At 36.1% G+C, this 16,965-nt stretch overlaps 1 protein-coding gene across 2 annotated transcripts; it reads left to right on the top strand.

Annotated features, from left to right (window-relative positions):
• Positions 1–549: 549 nt before the first annotated feature.
• On the top strand, positions 550–4,567 carry LOC103849163 (beta-glucosidase 42). 2 transcript variants are annotated; one of them, XM_009125971.3, is made up of 13 exons: positions 550–810; positions 1,090–1,156; positions 1,237–1,295; positions 1,363–1,438; positions 1,864–1,938; positions 2,015–2,102; positions 2,319–2,544; positions 2,715–2,830; positions 3,186–3,403; positions 3,503–3,537; positions 3,658–3,760; positions 3,959–4,067; positions 4,184–4,567. In XM_009125971.3, the coding sequence occupies exons 1-13, from the start codon at positions 706–708 to the stop codon at positions 4,377–4,379; spliced, it is 1,473 nt and encodes a 490-aa protein (XP_009124219.1). In that variant the 5' UTR covers positions 550–705; the 3' UTR covers positions 4,380–4,567. The 2 variants fall into 2 exon arrangements, with proteins under 2 accessions (XP_009124219.1, XP_009124218.1); XM_009125970.3 differs by having other exon boundaries at positions 1,237–1,438.
• Positions 4,568–16,965: the final 12,398 nt, after the last annotated feature.

The raw sequence follows: 16,965 nt of genomic DNA, 5'->3' as shown, positions 1-16,965 counted from the left end.
AGACTCTAAGAATCAAAATGACCAAAATGTTTCATTAAAGAGGTAAATATACATTTATACCTCTAGAGTTAACTAATCAAAACCTTAGGGTTTAGAGTTAAGGGGTGGAGATTTGAGATTGGGGTTTAAAATTTTATAGAATAAAAAATAAATATTAAAAATTTGAAAATAAAAATTTTAAAAATAGTTTTAAAAAGTATTTTCGAATTAAAAAAAGAAAATTTCAAAAAAAATTTTTATAAAAAAGTTCGAATTTGAAAACTTATAATCTAAAACTATAAAAAAAATTTATATTTTTTATATTTTTTTATATTTTTTATATTTTTTTATATTTTTTATATTTTTTATATTTTTATATTTTTTATATTTTTATATTTTATATTTTTTATTTTTATTTTTTTATCTAGGGTATTAGAGTTTTTTTTACCTATTAAATGAAACATTTTGGTCACTTTCCTCCTTATAGTTTATTTTTGTGACCAAAATTTGAAAATAATATATTTACGAGAATTGCCTTTTTTTCATACTGGATTTCAATGGTAAATTAAACCGGATAACATATTGAATTGCGGTCAAATAGGTTCGGTTCGGTTCGATGGGAAGGCCGGTTACTAGGTTCAGAGTTGTCTTGTGTCTCCGAATCTTTTGGCATCTTTTGCTTCACACTTGTGCTGCGTTCTACCAGATCCCATTCTAATCGAGAAAATGGCGCAGAAGCTTAACTTGCCCAATCTCGCCGTCCTTCCGAATGTTAACCGCTCTAGCTTCCCCTCTACCTTCACCTTCGGCGTCGCCACTTCCGCTTACCAGGTCTCCCCCGATCTTTTCATTCACTTGGCTTTCCTACAAACGTTGACTCACGAAAAAAAAAATCGAATATTTTAGCTTCATATAGAGAGGTTTTAGTCGGAAACTGGAATTGGGTTTGTCGTTATCCTTCTGGAAATGTTGATCTTGGCAAAGATGAAACTTTTGTCTAAGTGGGGCATCATTGTCTTGTCCTTCATGTAGCATTTGTGGTTTGAAGTTTTTATAGCAAAGGCTTAGCTTTTTTTTGTCAAAACTGCCATCATTTTGATTGATTTATAGATCGAAGGAGGCTGGAATGAAGGTAAAAAAGGGCCAAATATATGGGACAAGTTCACTCATCTTGAAGGTTTGTTCTTCCTTTCTTGCTTCTTATCACAACGAACGTAGACTATGTAATATTAACACTGTTTGTTCCTTGTTATTTAGGAAAAGTTCTTGATGGTAGTAATGGCGATGTGGCTGTGGATCATTACCACAGATATAAGGTTAAGAAAACAGACTTCTTTTTCTTTTTTCCTTATTTCTTCACATTGTTATTTCAATCATTTGCAGGAGGATGTTGAACTTATAGGGACATTAGGATTCAGCGCTTACAGATTTTCCATATCTTGGTCTCGCATTTTCCCCGGTATGCTCTTTATTAGCTTTCCTACTTTGTCTCTGACTGATATCCATTTAAACTGGAATATGGGTAATTGTTGTGTGGCTCTTCATCCGTCTTTTGTTACGGCTCGGTTTATTGCATTTTTGTGTGTGTTTCCTACGAGTTTTTTTATCTGTCTTTGTACTTAAGCGTCCATTTTTTCGTGGTGGTGCCTTCTTTTATATGTGATAAGTATAATCACTAATCATAGTCTAGCTTATGTGGTAGCTGTGTTTTCTTAAAGGCGTTAGCTTCCTTTTACAAGGCGTGAAATATTGACTTCTTTTTGCTTGGGGGCCATTAAATATAACCCCGCTGCAGTGTTTGTACTTGTCTGCAGGGCTCCTTGAAAAACAAATATAGGTTTGTTCATTGAAGGGCTTATTTTCTTTGAATTACATTTGTTCTAGATGGCTTGGGAACTGAAGTCAATGAAGAAGGGGTTGCCTTCTACAATAATCTAATCAATTCACTTCTTGAAAAAGGTATTTTCTCTACCCCTAAACGATCCTTTTCCTATCTGTTTACATGATCGTTTTCACAACATGATTACTATTTCAGGTATTGAGCCGTTTGTAACTCTGTACCATTGGGATCTCCCCTCACATCTCCAGGAATCAATCGGAGGTTGGACAAATAGGAAAATTGTGTAAGTAGTAATCGTACAAGACCGTTTTGATTTCTACATATGATCTTGCGAAAGTAGAAATACGTTTATTTTTTAGGTCGTATGATCCATATCTTGTGAAAGTTTAAGTTTAACTGACTAAAGCTGTTATGCTTAAGAAGACTAAGATCATGTATTCTTCCGCAATTCTTATAAGAATTGATTTTGTTGACACTAAATCTATTTCCTTATGTGCAGAGATTATTTTGGGCTCTACGCAGATGCTTGTTTTGCCAGTTTTGGTGATAGAGTGAAGCATTGGATCACATTGAACGAACCACTTCAGACCTCGGTGAATGGACACTGTATTGGGATATTCGCACCTGGGAGAAAAGAAAAGCCCTTGGTCGAACCATATTTGGTATCACATCACCAAGTTTTGGCCCATGCAACTGCCGTTTCCATATATAGAAGCAAGTACAAGGTATAATCACTAACCTATTCTCAGACCATTGTCTATTCTAGTTTTTCTTTTACTGTGGATCTTTGGTTATGGGAAGATGCGTCAAAGGTTATGTTGCTGAGATCTAGTGCCTTTATCCATGCATCTCAGTTGCTTGTTATTTATCACTGTGCTTTTTGGTTTACATATAGGAAAGTCAAGGTGGACAAATCGGTTTGTCGGTTGATTGTGAGTGGGCAGAGGCAAATTCAGAGAAAATGGAGGACAAGGTTGCTGCTGGTAGGCGAATTGACTTTCAACTTGGATGGTAAGTAAGCTGTGCATTTAGTGTGTTCTTAAGCATGAAGATAGAATCGTATTGCTGATGTGGCGTCTGTGGTAAATGGGTTTCTAAATTTTTTGAATTTTAGGAATAGCTCTTTTTCTGCAATTATGTCTCATTTTGTAATGGTAGATATTTTAGAGCATAAACTTCACTTATACTGATGGTTCCCATGATTATCTCGTTGTAATTAGTGAGCAACCAACCTATCTACATAAAGCTTTTGTTCCTTTGTGTTTAAGAAAGTTATAATATCAAACTATCGTAAACTTTGCTAGTGAGAGTAAAACATTATTACTTCCGCGAGATCCTTGAAATAACGGATTGAAATCCTTTGCAGGTTCCTGGATCCTTTGTTTTATGGAGACTATCCTGCAAGTATGCGCCAGAAACTTGGAGATAATCTTCCTACGTTTACTCCTGAAGAAAGGGAGTTTATGCTTCAGAACTCATGGGACTTTCTTGGCGTAAACCACTACACTTCGAGGTTAATTGCTCATGTCTCAAACAAAGAAGCTGAGAGTGACTTTTACCAAGCACAAGAACTGGAGAGGCTTGGTAACAAATACAAACGCTGAAATATCTTTTAATTACTCGCATCTTCTTACTTACTTCCGTCCTTCTTAGTACTCATCTCTTTTTATTTTCTGCGCATAGTTGAATGGGAAGATGGAGAGCCAATAGGTGAAAGGGTAAGAACTACTCTCTTCTTAGTCTCCGGTCAATCTAATCACTCTATATTCCAGGACATATGCTAAAGGCAATGTATGCATGAGCCAATAATCAACTAAACAAATCTGTGACAATTACAGGCTGCTTCAGATTGGCTTTATGTTGTACCCTGGGGAATCCGGAGGACTTTAAATTACATCAGCAAAAAATACAACCACCCTCCAATATTTATTACTGAGAATGGTACGTACTTTTCCTTGTAACTCTGGTGTTCAGTTTAATATGGTACAGTGCAGAGTCTTTTAAGAAGAGCAGAATATGTTTGTTGTCCATGTTTTTGTTGAAATTTGTTTCTCAAGTTAAGTGAACACTTAGTTTATGTTATATCGCACTTCATTTATATGCGTCCTGAGCTTTGGTTCTCTTGGTGCAACACGACAGGCATGGATGATGAAGATGACGGATCTGCTTCTATGCATGAGATGCTAGACGATAAGCGTAGAGTTGCCTACTTCAAGAGTTACCTTGCCAATGTCGCTGAGGCTATCAAGTGAGCCAACGTGTCTCTTTATTCATATATTTATTTACTAGAAGTTTATCAAGTCAATGTACATTTTACAAGAAGTTGAGACCGAGTTATGTTAATTTGGAAAAAAAATGAAACAGAGACGGAGTGGACATAAAGGGATACTTTGCATGGTCTTTGCTGGACAACTTCGAGTGGGCGCAAGGGTTCACCAAAAGGTTCGGTTTGGTATATGTGGACTACAAGAACGGTTTGTCTCGTCACCCAAAATCTTCTGCTTATTGGTTCATGAAATTCCTGAAGGGTGATGAAGACAACAAAGGTAAAAAAGATTGAAAAAACAGGAAAAGTAAAGCCAAAGCTATGACTACATTTACATGATTTGCGTTGTGTTGTTATAAATTTGTACCAAATAGATTATTATGATGGATGGTAATATGGAATAGAGCCATAACAAACCAAATTACTTGGGTTCTTCTTTGGTTTCAAACTCATATTCTGACTAAAGTTTATCTTCTTCTTTAGATACCCCAAACAAGTGACATTGATATCTGTGTTGTGATTAAACATATGATCTAACAATACTAAAAGGGGAATAATCTCAAAGCTCAGGGCATCCACGTAGGATTAATAAAATCATCCAATCAGAAAGGTCTAATTCGCCATGTCACTGCTTTCTGTTCGATTGAAGAATCTGAGCCTTTGTTTGGGCTATCTTTACATTGGCCCATTATCCTTGTAACCCTTATTTCGGTGAAAGCGTAGAGCTGAGCTACCCAAACTTTTCAACTTCATCTTCACCCGTTTCTCTGTAGTTTCGTTTCCCTTCCACCTCCTTATCAATCAATGACGCTCTTTAATCTCTTCTTACTGTTTCGTTTTAACTCATCTATTTTTCCTCATATATAAATTGCTTCCATATCTTCGTCAATACTTTCTTCGAAGCAAACCCGAAAACCTAAATTGAAGAATCTGAAGCCATGGCGATGACGCTGAGGAAGCTTATGAGGTAAGACTTTCACAATACCCTACTGTATTTTTCCTTTTGTGACTGTTCCTTGAAGAAGTAATGTCTCTTTAGACATCTCAATTTGTCATGATTGGGATCATTCTGATGCAACTATCACATTGCTTAATGATGTGAACTGCACGAAGGATAGAAATAGGATCCAGCTTTTAGTCTGTACAGAGAGAAAGAGAACTGAAGAAGGATACTTTGATACTGATGGAAACTCTGTAGAAATTGTTAGAGACAAAAAAAGTCTAGGTGTGAAATATTCATATTTTTCGTTTGTAAAACGTATCCCCAGTTTTTGTGCTTGATAAGTTGTTTTACATTGTTTTTTTCTTTTCTGAATGCATGTCAGTATTGACGTTAAGCCAGTGTACATGGGCCGATGTCCTTCAAAAATCTTCGGGTACGTTTATATATTCCTATCCCTATCTCTATCGCTTTGAACTAACATTAACGAGGTCGGTGTGTCTTCACTTGGAGGTTATGACGATGGATTAACACCAATGACCTCTTCCAGTTGAACTTAATTCTTCCAAAGGAAACTCTTCCTCAGAGCTTCACAACATTTTACCAGCACACGCTTCTTCGAGAAACTTATATAAGAAACAATCCCAGGTTCTTCTTCTCTTTTGTGTCTTCTATATATACAATTTTCTTTAGCTGAGACAGTATCTCAGCACAAGCAACAGGGATCAGGTGGCATAAGCATATACACATACGGTGATGTCCCCTTAACTAACTCGGCAGAGGATAGCAGCTAGCAGCTAGAATTAATGACTTCTTTATTTGGTAGTAAACCCAAAGAATCAAATGTTGAAGCATCTACATATTTTTATCTCTGAGTTTCTTAGTTTTTTTTTTGTAAGGGTCTTACAGGTTTGGCAAGAATCCTGAGACGATGAAGACCATAGTTGGACTTGGCTCTATATGTTGAATATATGGTTGCGTTTCACTTTAGCGGTTTGGTTTCGTTCTATTATTAATTATGCTAATCGTGTTATAAATCTAGGAGGACAATAAAGATGAAGCAGAGTTTGGGATGTATTGTATCCAACAATGTCTCAGAAAATGGTACGAGAGACAAGTGCGTTGATTCTTCTGATAGCTTGCTTTCCCTTATAATTTCGTCCTTTTTTTAAAAAAAATCGCAGGGATTAGTAAATGGGAGAAGCTGACATACAAGCAGAAACTGAAGTAAATCGACAGATACAAAAACGTTATGGTACAGAATTCAAAAATCTAAAATCTAGATATTTCTTTTCAACTCCTTTTCATATTTCTCTATTCTTCCATTTGAAATGTGAGATATTTTGTTTTGGCTTTTCTACAAGTTTTTTTACTGTTTTCTGAATTTCGGCTTGGTTTAGAATACAATTGTGATCTTTGTATTTTGTTACTGAAGTTCTTTCTACATGTTTGTTTCTTAACTGTCTTTTAAGGTTTCATTCTTCAGGGTTAATAGATCTCAAAACACCAATAGCTCTACCTGGTCGAGTTCAGGTTAAGCGTTTCGACCATTCTCTTATGCGAACTTGAAATTCTTCAAAGCATGAGTTACCTGTGATGTGCCTAATGAGAGGTTTAACGATGTGATTAACATGCTGAGGATGAGTTTACATTAGCGGCGGTACCAAGAGCTTCGCGCCATGGATATAAGTTGTGGCGTTCTCTTTGTGGAGTAGAGCTACTAAGCTTTTAGCCTTAATATGCTAATCATTTTTTGAACTTCCATTTTGTATGTGTAGTTTGATTTTCTTTTGAAAGTGTGATTAAATGTCAGCTTCAAGATTTATCCCCTCTCATCGTGTTCTTTTTTTTCCCACATAATTAGTCTCATACCTTTCTAATGCCAAAGATTAAATAGATTAACAAAGTTTAATGGATCTCTCACCATTGTTCCTCTTTCTCTTTGTTTCCGGTGAAAAACATGTATCACTTGAATATCGATTTTGAGAACAAGATTTTAGATTTTATACAATAATTGAATTTAAAAAAGCCTTAAAATGATTAAATTTCTGTGTATTTTATAATCAGAGATAACTCATGTTGATTTGTCTCGACTATACAAAGCGGCTGGGCATTTGTGTTGCCGCCAAGAGGAAACAACACAATCACGAGTCCATATTCTGATGAATGATTGTGCTGCTTTCAACTAAGCTAAATTGTTAATCATTTTATTACTAATAATGAAGTTCTTATCATCTTATGTACAGTGTTAGAGAATCTCCATGTATTCTTAAAATCTATATGGATCATAATTATAAGACTACACAAATGCTCGGCCGTTTTGTATATAGCCGAAACAAATCAACATATGAGTTATCTGATTATAAAATACACAGAAATTTAACCATTTCGAGGCTAACACAAGTGCTCTCTATTTATCTCACATGTTTGCTCAGCATCCCATATATTTTTGGGTGGAAAAAAGATGACAAATTTTGAGTTTTAATACTTGCAAATTTGATATATGATTTATATTTTTATATCATAGGCATGATATATGTGGATTATATATTAAAAACAAATATATTATAAACTGAAACAAACATGTGTTATATAACATCATTTGTTGTTACATAGTATATACTAATTATTATTTATGACATTATTGAAACTATTTATATTTTACTTTTAATATGCCTTTTTATAATATAATCCCATTACATTTAATTTTCAATTGATCTAGCTTGGAGGTGGAATTAATTTATTAACATGAGAAAAATAGTTATTGTAATAATATTAAAATCTGGTCTCTTATAAATAAAAAAAATATTTTAGTTATTCTTTCTTTATAATTTTTTCAAAATCTGATTGAAATAGAAATCAAATAGAAAAATATAAATCCTTACATTTCACTTATTTTTTTTAATTTAATAATTTTGTGGTCTTTTCAACACAAACCAACAAAGACAAAACAACCAAGAGTCCAAATAGCAACATGCAGAACAACTGCAGAAAAAATACGGTGTGATTCTAATAATAACGAAAATGTATAGATACATAGGTATATGCAGAGATTTATGTTACTATTAATTGTGGTGTTGTGCGGTTAGTCACCATTCAAATTGAAAAACAATTAGATTTACAAATATTAAATTACCATTTTATTCAATTTTAATTAATTTCAAATTGTAATAATGTATCTTTTCGAAGTTACAAGAAAATAATGTTCTTTCTTTATTACACTAGCATTATATATAGATTCTATGTACGCAAATAAATATAATATAACAACATAAGCTTGCTTTCCCCGATTCAAGTAAAAACTTTTTAAGTTATCCACCAAAGCAAATTAATTAAATCAATCAAATTGTTAGAATACAGCAAATTAATATATAATTTTATTTTAAATTAAATTATTTAAAAAGTATATTTTCATTAAAAACAAAATAATAAATAAGTAAAACTGATTTGATGGTAATTTTTATGACATATATATATATATATATAAGCTTAATATGGAAAAAAAATCTTAAATACAAAAAACTCTAAAAATTAACAAAAAAAATCATAGTAAAAATTAAACTATGATATCACTTGAAAGCTTCTTACACAATATTAAAAAAATATTTAAGCGATAACTAGACAAATTTGATTTTTTTAACCAGCCAAAAGTTTATTATTAATTAGTATCAGTTATTTCAAGATGTTTAAGAAAGGATGAACAAAAAAATATGATAGACATAAATGATATATGAACTATGAATAGTACTTTATAAAGCTGATATAGATAACACATCTACACATCCGTTTCCAGTCTTTTTTTATGCCTAAACTCAATTTCTTCAGAGCAGTTATTCCACAAAGAGATCGTATGAAATATTGTTTTGATATTCATATTTGTTTATTGACTGCTAAGAAGATTGATAATTGTAAAAATCTCTCTTTCGAATATGATATGTCTATAACCGAGTTCCCAACATGAGACAAGTTTATTTAAAAAGTAAATAATTTCATTTTTCTTATATTATATAATAAATATATATTATTGACTGGTAATAAAAATATTGTTATTCATCTATCACAAATATCTATGCAAATATGTGAATCAAGTACAACAATCAAACAACATAATGATTTCCACAAAGAAAATTTTAAAAATATATTTATGTTATATAGTCTTATTTTATATTCTTTAAATAATATAATACAATATTAGACATTTTTTTTTTAGAATTGAGAAATACATATAATATTTTATCCGCGCGTAGCGCGGTTAAAAAATCTAGTTATTATAAGGACTAGAAACGGGTGCATTTGATAAAACATATATGAGTATTTATTAGGTATATATATATATATATATATATATATATATATATATATATATTTATTTATAACTGACGGTCTAATAGTAGTGTTATAAATGATAATCTATTCTATTAAAAGGGAAGCATTCTTAATAAATCTACTTATAAAGGTTGTTTGGACCTATTAATTAGAATTTAGTTATACATTATTTAATCTCTACACATAGCATATCCTAAATAATATAAGAGAATAGTTATAATCTCCTGCATTTTAGGAAAGATCAGTTAATTGCAATATTTACACAACTATATTTTTTTTTTTTTTGTCCCCATCTTCTAAGATCAAGTGGTAGTCGGGTTTGAGTCGTTCCGAAGAGACGCTCTGTCCGACTGAGTCTGATCAATATGGGAAAAGAGAACACCGCTACATCTTGCTTCCTTGGCGAGAGAATCTGCACGAGAATTTCTTGTCCTCGGTATGCGGCTGATACTGAACTCCAAGAAACCGGCTCGTAAAAGTCGAAAGGAAACTAACTCGGAGGCAAAAGCCGGCCAGTCAGTAGGGTTCGAAATCATGTCCACCAGGTCCGAACAGTCAGTCTCGATATGAATCACGGTGTACTGTAACTCTCGTAAGCAGGACATCGACCATATGAGTCCTTCCATCTCTGCATGGAGAGCTGATAGGCTTTTCCTGCATCCTTGTAGGCCAAATCTTTCGACTCCCATTTGATCCTTGTAGAACCACCCTAAGCCACTAACCGTGCTATTCTCGATCCATGATGCATCGATTTGGCAGGTCGGACGTTGGGGGTCCACAGAAGCAGTCGAAACTAGTGACGGAGTAGGATGTTGCTCCTCTTCTTCTCCCTCCTCCAGTAAATTTGCTTTCCTCCAACAGTCAGCTTCGAGGGAAGCTAGCTGGAGGGTATCCAATGGGGAGATATCCTTACCATTGAAAAATTTATCATTGCGAGCCTTCCAAATGTACCATAAGATCCATGGAAAAGTCTCAATAAGTGGTTCCCTAGGGGCCACGTTTCTCTTCTTCCAAAAAAGGAAGTTCATGTTTTGATAAACAGAGGTACTCGGGAAGTAACCCGGAAGGGACGGATAGTCCGATAAAGCCCACACCTGGAGAGCCGGGGGGCATTCAAAGAGGAGGTGATTAATGGTTTCCTCAGGGTCACCGCATCTAGGACAGCTCCTATCGGTTCCCAAGTGTCTATATGCAAGTCTTTCGGCTGTAGCAATACATCCTGTCAAAGCTTGCCACATAAAGTGTTTCATCTTCCCGGGAGCGGGGATACTCCACACATGGCTCTGTAAACCAGTGATACTTGGTTGTACAATCTGAGCTTCGTCATCACATGGTTTAGTCTTCTGTAAACGTTGATATCCTGATTTTACTGAGTAAACGCCCGACTTTGTAAAGTTCCACGCATACCCATCCATAGACCACGTATTACTTGGTCGTAGTTTGAGTATTAATGGGATATCCTCAGAATGAAAGTATTCTAGTAACAGGTTAGTATCCCAATCCCTTGTATCACGCCTAATGAAGGAGTGGACAAGGAGTTTTGGGTGTCTATGAGTGATTTGATTGGATGGTCTCGGCGGGCGAGCCTCAATGTCCGGAATCCAAGGCTCAGACCAAACACATGTGTTTTGTCCTGCTCCAATAGTCTTTCGTAGGCCTGATTTGAGGAGTGGTTTTGCTGCCATAATGCTACGCCAGCCATATGAGGGTGAGTAGACCTTCCGATCTTCCAAGGGGCTTGATCGATTATAGTACCGTCCTCTCAAGACTCGAGCAAGCAGAGACTTTGGAAACTGGATCAATCTCCAAAGTTGTTTTGCTAATAGGGCGATATTAAAGTCGTGTAGGTCCAAAAAACCAAGTCCACCTTGATCATGTGGAACACATATCTTGTCCCATGCAATCCAGTGTAATCCTCGGTTGTTTTGGCTCGAGCTCCACCAAAAGTTTGAGATAGCACTCTTTAGTTTCTCCACAATGCCTTGTGGAAGCAAGTAGCACGACATATTGTATGTCGGCACAGCTTGCGCCACAGATTTTATTTGAACCTCTTTACCCCCTTTCGAGAGTAATCTAGCGGACCACGAGGTAACACATCCATTAAGACGGTCTTGTACGTAAGAGAAAACTTTCATCTTAGAGCCACAAATTTGCTCTGGGAGTCCTAGGTATTTGCCCATCCCACCTTCAGTAGTAATCCCAAGAACAGCCTTTATATTCTGCTTTATGTTTTGATCGACCTTATTTCCAAAAATGATGGAAGATTTAGTCGCATTTAGTTGCTGTCCCGAAGCTTTTCCATATGAGTCCAAGATGTCTAAAATTTCCTTGCACTGTCTCACTTCTGCTTTGCAGAAAAAAAGGCTATCGTCCGCAAAGAGAAGATGAGATATCCGGGGGCTGGCCCGAGCCACACGTAGTCCTAAGATGCGCTTCTCATCCTCCGCTCCTTTAAGAAGGGAGATCAGAGCTTCAGTGCACAAGATGAAAAGGAACGGGGATAATGGGTCTCCCTGCCTCAAACCTCTCGTGGGTATAATTTTACCCCTGGGTTCTCCATTAATGATCACTTGATAGGAGATCGATGTAACACAAAACATAATAAGATCAACCAACTTTTCTGCAAACCCCAAACGCAGCATTAAGGTCCGGATAAAACTCCATTCCACCCTGTCGTACGCTTTGCTCATGTCCGTCTTGATGGCCATAAATTCTTCTCTAGCTCTGGTGTTTGTCCGGAGGGCGTGGAAGTTCTCTTGCGCAAGTAAAATATTATCTGTGATCAAACGTCGTGCCACAAAGGCAGATTGAGTCTCCGAAATCAGCTCAGGAAGAACTCTCTTGAGTCTCTTAGATAGCAGTTTCGATATGATCTTGTAACTAACGTTACAGAGGCTAATAGGTCTGAACTCCGTCATTTCTCTCGGTCTTTCCTTCTTTGGGATCAAGCAAATGTTGGTCTGATTTAGTCTCGGGTCAAAATTTCCATCATTAAAGAAGTCTTTCACTAGTCTGATGATATCTCTTTGCATAACATGCCAAAATCTCTGAAAAAGTCTACTCGTCATACCATCTGGGCCTGGAGCTTTCTCCGGTTTAATATCAAATAAAGCTTTTTTGATTTCTTGCTCCGTCGGTTCAGCTGTAAGAATGTCATTTGTTGAAGCAGAAACTTTATTTTTTATGAAGCGCAAAGAGGCGTCCATATCTGTAGGTATAGAGGTAGAGAAGAGATCTTGGAAATATTCGACAGCCACCTTTTCTATTCCATGATCGCTCTCTACCATCCTTCCCTCTTTATCCTTGATACAAATGACACGATTCCTAGCTCGTCTTTGTTTTGTGATCCCATGATGGAATTTTGTATTTCTATCACCTGCTCGATGCCATTGTGTTCTACTTTTTTGTTTCCAATATTCGTCCTCTTCTCTGAAAGCAGTAATAAGTTGACGTCGTAATCTTCTAGCTCTTCCAGAGTAGTATGGTCATCTTCCTGGGCTTGATCAATTTTATTCTTCAGCTCTTCAATAAGTCTTGCTGAATTTGTTGGATTATTCTTTCGCCAAGAAATTATGTTTCGTCGGCAAGAGGCTACTTTATGGTGAAAGTCCATATCATGGGCTTCACTGAAAGGGCCCCAACCTGAAACAATTGCCTCTTTAAATCCGGGTTTGCCCAGACATCTTTTGTCAAATCTAAAACTCTTCTTCGATCTTCTGTATACGGATTGTATACGTGCTAATACTGGTCGGTGATCTGATCCCCAAAGCTGTAAAAACTCCACATTTGTGGCCGGGAAGAGTGAGTGCCATTCTTCATTCGCCACGGCTCTGTCTAGTTTACATTTGACTTTTCCGGATCGTCTCTTTCCCACCCACGAAAATGAGTTTCCCTTATATGGAAAGGCAAGCATCCCACAGTTATCCAGCATGGTGCGGAAGGGGAGGAAAGAATTTTCCGGTCTCCTCCTTCCTCCTCTCTTTTCATGGTTTCCCGTAATCTCGTTGAAGTCACCAATCATAAACCAAGCTTGGCTCCGGTTTAAACTCATTCGTGTTAGTCGTTCCCAAACCAAATCACGATTTCTTATAACCGGATCACCATAAACAAAGGTCATATAGATAACATGTCCTTCAAAAGTAGATTCAATATCAATCATGTGCTCGTCCGCATACAAAATAGAAACAACAGGATCATCCATATAAAAAAGAGCTAAACCACCGCTACGACCACGTGGATCGACGGTGTAGACTCGATCATAACCATAAGAAGCTTGCACATCTTGCAAAAAGGATCGATTGTTTTTTGTCTCCGATAAAAATAAAAACCTAGGTAGAAAACATTGATGAAGTTCTTGAAGATGTTCCTTTGTCAATGGAGCTCCAGCTCCTTGACAATTCCAAGCAATAGTATTCATCACGGGACTTTCGGTGGCCTTCCGCTTGCCACTTTAGAATTGGTGTTCTTTAGTAAAACTGCCTCGCGGGCTTTTTTCTGATTAGCTGATGGAGATGGGCCTGGTTGTCTTACTTTTGATCCATTTGGCCCTGGGCCTGCTGTGAGGGACTTTGGAGAGCCAAGCCCAGCTTTGAGATTACGTTGTCTTAGCGAAACTCCAAAGGCCGAAGGACTACGCGACCCTCTTTTTTTCTTCATCGATGCAGAAGAACCTGAGACACGATCCGATGAAGAACTGGCCCCTTTCGTAGGAGTCTTGTTCTTTGCGTCGACAGTGGATTCAACGACCTTGCCCAAGCCAGAGCCGTCTGTGATTTCAAGGGTCGCTCCTCCGTCTGCCCTTTCGATTCCAGAGTCATCGATTTGGAGGTGCTTCTCGTTTTCAATCCTTAGCTCCTCGCCAAGTAGATCATCCTCCTCCATCAAATCAATATCTTCTTCTCCAAAATCATTGCCATCTACATCCCCAAAGTCATTCCCATCATCCAACCAGTCTTCTTCTTCCAGGATTCTCTCAGTGAGTGGTAAAGTACTGTTGTTTGGACTCTGTGAGGGGCCTTTTGTGTTCATCGCTTCTTCAGTCATAGAACCATCCTCTTCTAGTGTCATATCATACCAACTTTTAGGTGTTTCCTTGATTGATGTATCTTTGGCCAGGGTGATAGGTAGATTGACCGAAGGTGGGTGTGGAGGAGCTTCAAAAAATAAGCTTTTCCTAGCAGAACTTCCCTCATCTGAAACCTCATCTTCATCTAAAATTTTTTCTTTTTGTTTCAGGTCTGTGAAAGCTTTCTTTTGGAGGTTTAGCCTGAAGGGTCTGTCCCTGGTGAGTTCTGGAGAAACTGTAGCTTGTCTTGTTGGTACAGCAGTGGGGATGGGCTCTGATTGCTGGGGGAGAGCTGCAACAGGAAGAGGTTCACGAGCAATCTCCTTTGCCAATTCCCGAGTGTCGGTCTTGCTAGGTGAGATTTCTCTATCTTTTCCTTTGTCTCTCTCCCTGCGTGATGCCTCCCTTTGTTTGCTTGAGAGAAAAGACTCATCATATCTTCGTTTATTATAGGAGTCACGGGTAGGCGGATCCCTTTTACGATCAACAGGTTTGCTATCATGTCGGTGATCATATTTGGAGGATGGGCGATGGTCAACTCGTGGATCATACCGAGAGTCAATGCGTTTCCAAACGCTATCTCGGGTGTCCTTGTGAGTGTCCTCCCCACTGCGTCTGTCCTTGAAAGGTTGAGGTAATGGCCGCTTAGAGGTTTCTCCTTTTCTTTGAGCATCAATTCTGTTAAAATTTGGATGGTCCCTATCTCCCTCCAGTCTTGAGCTTTTCTCTGTTCTTTCAGCTTCAGAGAGTTGTGGGCAAGACTCCACCTCATGAGAAACATGACGACAGTGCCTGCAGTAGCGGTGGAGGTTAGAGTAAACAAGCTTTACCGGGACGATCTCACCTGTGGGCAGCTGGGCGCGGAGGGCAAATCTCAGAGGGCGGTCCATGTTTATTTCAACCTGTACTTTAGCAGCTCTAGCATCAATAAGCCCCACATTGCCAAGCCTTTTGCCCAGAGAATCGAAAATAGGATCCATCCAGAAATGTGTTGGGATGCCGCTGACACTGATCCAGAAAGTCATGGTATTAGGGAAGATGTCGCCAACATGAGGAATCCACCGTTCCAAAGCAAAGGCCCATTTGTTGAAGTGGCATGGCCTCTTGTTTAGGACTTTAACAAGGTCAGCCTCTGACTCAAAATCAAACTGGAATCTGTGGTTTCCTAGATCCAGTCCTCTAACCCTTCCTTCTACATCCCAAATGTTAGGTCGAGGGAGTAGAGAGATGAGAGCCTCGACGCTGCGCCGTTCCGTGTTGAAGATTCTCCCTACCAGACTGAGTTTGAATTGAGCAATCAGCTCGGAGTTATCGACGTTTGGTAAGATGACAAGGTCATCATCCTCTTCATCTTGTTCTACACAACTATATTTATAAATGAAATCTTCTACGATTGCCAAAATGATATTTTATATAAAAATAACCATTATAAAAATATTTTATCACCCAACGTCATGATTGTTATGTTGCAACATCTATACTATTAAAGCATGATCCTATTTTAAAAATTTAGGATTCTACCCTTGAATTTTAATCATATTTACAAAATAATAGAAATATCTCATATTTATGGTAACAAATAAATTTTCTTTACAAACCAAAACAAAACCATAATGCTAATTAACTATTAGCACTTACTATAGGTAAAACTTTATCATATCCATAGCAAATTTTTTTCGACTAGATTTTTTTTTGAATAATTAGATATTTTTAATCATATGAAATATACTTAATTTTGCGGATAATAAATAAATTAAACTAATATAATTTATTTATTAGATACAAATTAATTGAAGTGTTTTTCGTAGTGTATTTTCCTAATATGAGAAATAAAAAAATCATAAACTTTCCATTACAATTTTTATAGTTGAGTTTTATATGGTGGAACAAATATATGCATCTAAGTAAATAAATAAATAAATAATAATTAAAAGTTAAAATCTGCAAAGAATAATATTAAAATATGCAATGTGAAATATCATTCATTTTTTCAACTTATATAATAGTGTTTTTGTATAATTGGAACAAATATATGCATCTAAATGATCAAATAAAATATTATCAATAAAAAATAAGATGTGCAAAAATAATATTAAAATATGTAATGAGAAAATATCTTTAGTATATAAATATAATTATTTAGAATAAATTAAAATTAATACAATATTTTTCTAAACAATTAACTTCTTTAAAAATAATTTCATAAATATAAATATAAATTTTTATATATCATATCTAATATCTATGATTATAACATAAACAATCAGTAAATTTTAAATGTATATGGTTATCATATATAAAAACACATAATCTTATAATTTAAAATAAAATTTTATAATTAAAAAATTTGTAGAATTTTAAAAGAGAATTAATTCCGCGCTTTTTAAAGCGCTGGTCAAAATCTAGTTGTGGCTAGGTCATGCAATTACCGCAATAGTCATTGCCCAATTTCTCAGATTATTACAAAAATTAATTAAAGGCTTAATAATTTTTTTAATTTTTATATATTTATACAGCATAATAGACCTATAATAATAATAAATAAACCA

This window comes from Brassica rapa, chromosome A04, assembly GCF_000309985.2.
Source record: "Brassica rapa cultivar Chiifu-401-42 chromosome A04, CAAS_Brap_v3.01, whole genome shotgun sequence".
Classification (NCBI taxonomy): Eukaryota; Viridiplantae; Streptophyta; class Magnoliopsida; order Brassicales; family Brassicaceae; genus Brassica; species Brassica rapa.
This window is presented reverse-complemented; position numbering and strand designations above follow the sequence as displayed.